Source organism: Teleopsis dalmanni, chromosome 1, assembly GCF_002237135.1.
Source record: "Teleopsis dalmanni isolate 2A chromosome 1, ASM223713v2, whole genome shotgun sequence".
Taxonomy (NCBI): Eukaryota; Metazoa; Arthropoda; class Insecta; order Diptera; family Diopsidae; genus Teleopsis; species Teleopsis dalmanni.
This window is the reverse complement of record NC_051846.1, coordinates 99,501,791-99,506,908: the sequence shown is the minus strand read 5'-3', so window position 1 is coordinate 99,506,908 and position 5,118 is coordinate 99,501,791. Positions and strand designations below refer to the sequence as shown.

Here is a 5,118-nt window from a genome sequence, read left to right as displayed (position 1 = left end):
CCACTTATACCAATTTTTCCGATTCTGAAATTAACAAGAACATCTACCAACGAAGTGAGCAGATCTGGACCTTTCTCCAAACACGCGTTTAACGAGACTCCGTCATATTGTGCAGCTGCATCCCACACTAGTCTTTGCTTTTGTGGTTTATTCGGATTACTGACTGTAAACATCGGTAAGTACCATTTACGTGGATAATACCCCTCGGCTTCGTTAGGTTTCAGCTGGCGTATATAACCTTTCGCCTTCATGTCATCGATGTGATCACATACCTAGCTTTGCAATGTTACATTGGATTGCAGCTTGCGCTCAAAGCACTGAAGTCTACGCAACGCCATTAAGTAATTATCCGGTATAGTAATGTTATTTGATTTCCAAAGCAATCTTGCTACAAAGTATTCACCATTTCGACTTATTTTTGATTGCATACTTTTGTGTTGTTCCAACTCCATATTTTCTAGTTTTTTCTTACTTTCAATAACGTTTTCATTACTGACAAAATCTTTCACTAAACGCTGCAAACTTAGATCATCATCGCATTCACAGATGTGTAAATTTAACGTTTCCCTAATAGTATTAGGTTCGTGCTTAATTATTCCGTATATGGTCCAACCGAGTCGAGTTTTCGTTGCAGCTGGCTCATTCTTGCCTCCCTCTCTGAACTTCATTGGCATAGCTACCTCTTTATTGCTTAGGCCGATTATCATTCGAGGCCTAACGTTTTGATACGATTCTACTGGTAGTCCCTTTAAGTGTTTATACTTATCGGTAAGTTCTGTCATATTTAAAGATTGCTCGGGTAGCTCCAGCTTAGCTACTGAACGCACATTGCACAATGAATACCTTTTACCTTCGCGTATTTTGGAGACTTGCAGGTTGACCAGCTCAGAATCAGGTTCCTTGCGTACCGTACCATCTGTCCATCGTAAACAAAGATCTTTCGTTTCACCTTTAATCCGCAGTTGTCTTAATACGTCTTTTTCTATTAACGTTGGACCAGATCCGTCATCCAGAAAGGCATAAATGTTGCAGGTAACACCATTTCCATATATTGTAACTGGAACAATTCTGTACAGCGCTTGTGAAGTTAGTTGATGATGAACCGCCAACGTTTCATTTGCCCCACTTGCAGTTGAACTTGTTTGTTTATGTATCAATGGGTGATGTTTCATGTTGCAATTGTGTATACCGCACTCTCGGGTCCTCTTGCACGTTCGAAAATCATGCTGCAGTAGACATCTTCCACACAGTCTCATTTCACGCACTACGTTCCACCTCGCGTCTGTTTTTAGTGTTCTAAACTTTGCACACCTTTTTAACGCATGTGCCTCCTTGCAATAAAAGCATGCTAGAATTTTGTGCTTATCGCCTACTGCACCCTGAGGTTCTTCTTCGTGAAAATTAATGCGTTGCGCTTTGCGCCTTTCATTATCTACACTGGCTCCAGCACTAAAAACGGGCGATACATTACTTGCTGCTTCTGCTAGTTCATATATCCAGTTGCCGAATGTTTTAAGTGTTACATTGATATTACGCGATGCAACAGCCCACTGCAATCGCATTTGCGGTGGTAGTTTTTCTACAAGCTCTTGGATAAGCAACGGGTTCACTAAGTGTGAATGTAACTCTGAAGCCTCCATAGTTGCGATCAAATTTTTTACCTCTAAGGCGAACGTAACAATTGTGTCCAATTTATTTATATTAATGTACACTGCTCGAATTTCAGTAATTAAGTTATTGATTATGTGTTCTGGTCTTCCAAATACCATTTGAAGAGTTGACATTATTTCCGGCACTAATGCTGGTATCATGAGCCTACTGCTGACATATTCAAGTGCCTTACCCTTAAGGGCACGTTGCAATCGTAAAAGATTCTCGTCTTCACTGAAACCGCATAAACGTGTTGAATTGCTGAAACTGCTGTAGAAAAGTGGCCACTCTTCCGGCTTTCCGGTAAATATAGGCAAATCTCGTGGAACGACATGACGCGCATTAATTTGTTCTATCATCAGCGCCGGTATAACTTGCGATACTGCTTGGGCTTCCGCCCTATCAGCTGAACCATCCAACTGAACACCACAACCTACGTTTGGTTTGCTGTCATCGTTGTTCATACCAACCTGCTTCTTCACCCATTCTAACGTCCTATGTGTCCTTACCTCACTCATGCCTTCACCCTTAACATCATCCTCGCCTACATACTTCAGCATTATTGTACGTTTCTTTTCTATATATTTCATTTCGGCTTTTCTTTGCTCTTCTAAGTACTGCAGTTCGATTCTCATGCTGTTTCTTGACATGATTGAACCGCCCTTACTTACCAAGTCCTCCTCACTTGGTGCCTTATCTGGAACCTCTTGTGAAACCTGCACTACCGTGTTGCATTTATCGCAACTCCACGGCAGGTTTGCAATGCTGTCGTCCACGCCCACGCATGCAAAATGACTCCATTGGTCACATGCGTCGCATTGCACCATCTTTCCAGTCTTCACCTTTTTGCATACGGCACATTGTACAGTCGACTTCTGGCTGCCGGATGACATATTTTTCTTTTTATATGTGTTCCCGATTAAAAGGATTTTTTCGGATTTCTTTCCAGGCAAATCGCCACACTATTTTCTTTTCTCGATTACCGCAAGATTTTTACAGCTTGCCACAAAAATTTTAAAGTTTGTTATTTTTTAATTAGTGTTGTTGTTGACCAAATTTTAATAGCAAAACAAGTTATTTGTGTGTATGTGATGTAATATGATGTAATGTAATGCTTTAAAATCTTAAAACAAATTTATTAATTTCTAATACTTAAAATTAATTATTTTTTCACTTACTTTTGGTCGTGACAACCGCCTTGCCTCTACCGGAACTCAAAAACAAAAGCCAAGCACAAATGACAATCAGCTGACACATGAACTGACAGTTCATGTGTGCACTGGGTTGCATTTTCTAATTATAGCTGCACGGTTGCAACGACCAAAGCAAGTTTACAAACATTTTACACACATTAACCTTTGGGTATGGAGTGGAGTTCTAACACTGTCTAATGGCCACTTAAGTCTTTTGGTACCGTACGTCTTTATGTGTGAATTGTTCGCTGCAATTAGTTTCAGGTCATCTAAAATTAAATTGCGTCTACGTGGGATTGTTGTTAACGGAATGATTGATACTGCTGAACCGGTGTCGATTAGGAATACTGTCGACAATGTGTATTAAACGATCTACTTTAATGCAGTTTTGCAGCACGTTGCTGTTTGCTGCACTTGTTGATGTTAATGGTTTTAGTTTTCTTATTGTTTAACATTGGCTGCCTGACCACCAAATTCGCATGGTTTGACGCATTTCGTAGCAGCTGCTCCAAATTTGATGTGACACCTTACGATTCTCACGTTGACTCATAAATGGCTTTCTACTGGAACTGCGGCCTCTGCTCGAGCCATGCTATTCGAGTGAGCTTAATTGTTACTTCGCTTAATATAGCTGTCAAATGTTTAGTAGCGGCTGCTCCAAATTTTATCTGAAACCTTATGATTCTCACATTGACTCTTTACCGGCTTCCTGCTAGAACTGCGACCTCTGTAAGAGCCATATGAGTTTGCTATTCGACTGAGCTCCATTGTTACTTCGCTTAATTTAGCTACCACATGTTGGAGTGATATTTCTAAAGCGGTAACACGTGCTTCTACACCTGATTCATTTGTATTGCTGCGGCGCTTAAGTGCTGTTGAAGTGAACATTACATAATGCGGCGTTGGCATCTTGTCGGCTATTTTGTCTGCCAATTAAACCATCTGGTTAATATTATTGGACTGCATGCTGATAGAATGCATCGTATGTTACTTGGCAAATGCTGTAGCCAAATCGCTGACAACGCATCCTCAGACATGTTTGATGCTGCAAGATCTCTCATCTCCTATAGTAACTGCGTTTGACGTTTATTCGATATATCCAAATCTATTAGCAACTTTATTAATTGTTTTTGCAGAGATTCGCCAAATCGCGAAATTAATTCATTCCTGAGTGTTTTATATTTGCCCGTTGCTGGTGGAATGTTTTGGGTACTAGATGGCGCTGGAATCTGTGTGTGGCAGATTCGCCAAACATCTACTACTTAACTACTTAGTTAAGCGGTTTCAAAGAAGTTGGACTAAATAAGTAAGTAGTGTTGTTTTTTCATATGGTAACTGGTGATGAGACATGGGTCTATGAACTTGACATACCCACCACACAACAATCGACCGAATGGTGCTTCGAAGGTGAGCCGAAACCGAAAATAGAACGCCAAAGTCGGTCCAAAATCAAGGTTATGCTTTCCTCGATATTCGTGGTGTGGTGCACTATGAATTCTTTCCGGACGGACAATTGGTCAATAAGAAGTATTGTTTGGTCGTTTTTCGTCGTTTGCGTGTGGCCATTCGCAAAAAGAGGCCAGATTTATGGAAGGAAAACTCATGGATTTTACACCACGATAACGCACACACAGCGTTGGTTGTGTCGCAGTTTTTGTGACATTTTCCTCTTTCCCCGACTCAAATTGCCATTGCGAGGAACGCGTTTTGAGACCATAGAGGCCATAAAAGAGAATTCGCTGCGTGAACTAAAAGCCATACCTTCGGCGGCCTATAAAACTTGTATGGAAAATTGGATCAAGCGTTGGCATGCATGCGTTGCCGCAGGAGAAGTGTAATTTGAAGGCGATAATAAAAAAAATTATTTAAAATTAAAATTTTGAGTTTTTTTTAACTTGTCGTTCTTTTTTGATCAAATGGTATTTTACTTCAAGTTTTACAAAGTTGCATTTTTTTGTATTTAATTTTAAATTATAGCTTCTTAAGTGTCTGTAATTTTTTATATAAACGGGTGAGTTATCAATTGTTTGTAAATGTTGTTTGTAGAAATTATTGGTAGTTTATTTGTCTCCTTCAGTATGAAATATATCTTGAAAACTCTTTCAAATTTCTTCTATGGATTTGCATGCATTACTGTCTTGACTATCGAATGTGAGTTTCGTCCAACGTTCATATGAATGTTTGTGTTTGCTGTTTGAGATTATATTGAAATGTTTTAAACATATGGTATGTTATTTTTAAAATAAAAGATGTAATGTTTTTTATGATATTCTAA

At 39.5% G+C, this 5,118-nt stretch overlaps 1 protein-coding gene across 1 annotated transcript; it reads right to left on the bottom strand.

Moving 5' to 3' along the window:
• Window positions 1-272: 272 nt before the first annotated feature.
• Window positions 273-2,543, bottom strand: LOC119662153. Its single transcript, XM_038071713.1, has one exon. The coding sequence runs from the start codon at window positions 2,541-2,543 to the stop codon at window positions 273-275; it is 2,271 nt and encodes a 756-aa protein (XP_037927641.1).
• Window positions 2,544-5,118: the final 2,575 nt, after the last annotated feature.

Bases quoted from the DNA above. Each gene is read 5' to 3' on its own strand.
- LOC119662153 (XM_038071713.1), bottom strand. From the start codon at position 2,543: ATGTCATCCGGCAGCCAGAAGTCGACTGTACAATGTGCCGTATGCAAA.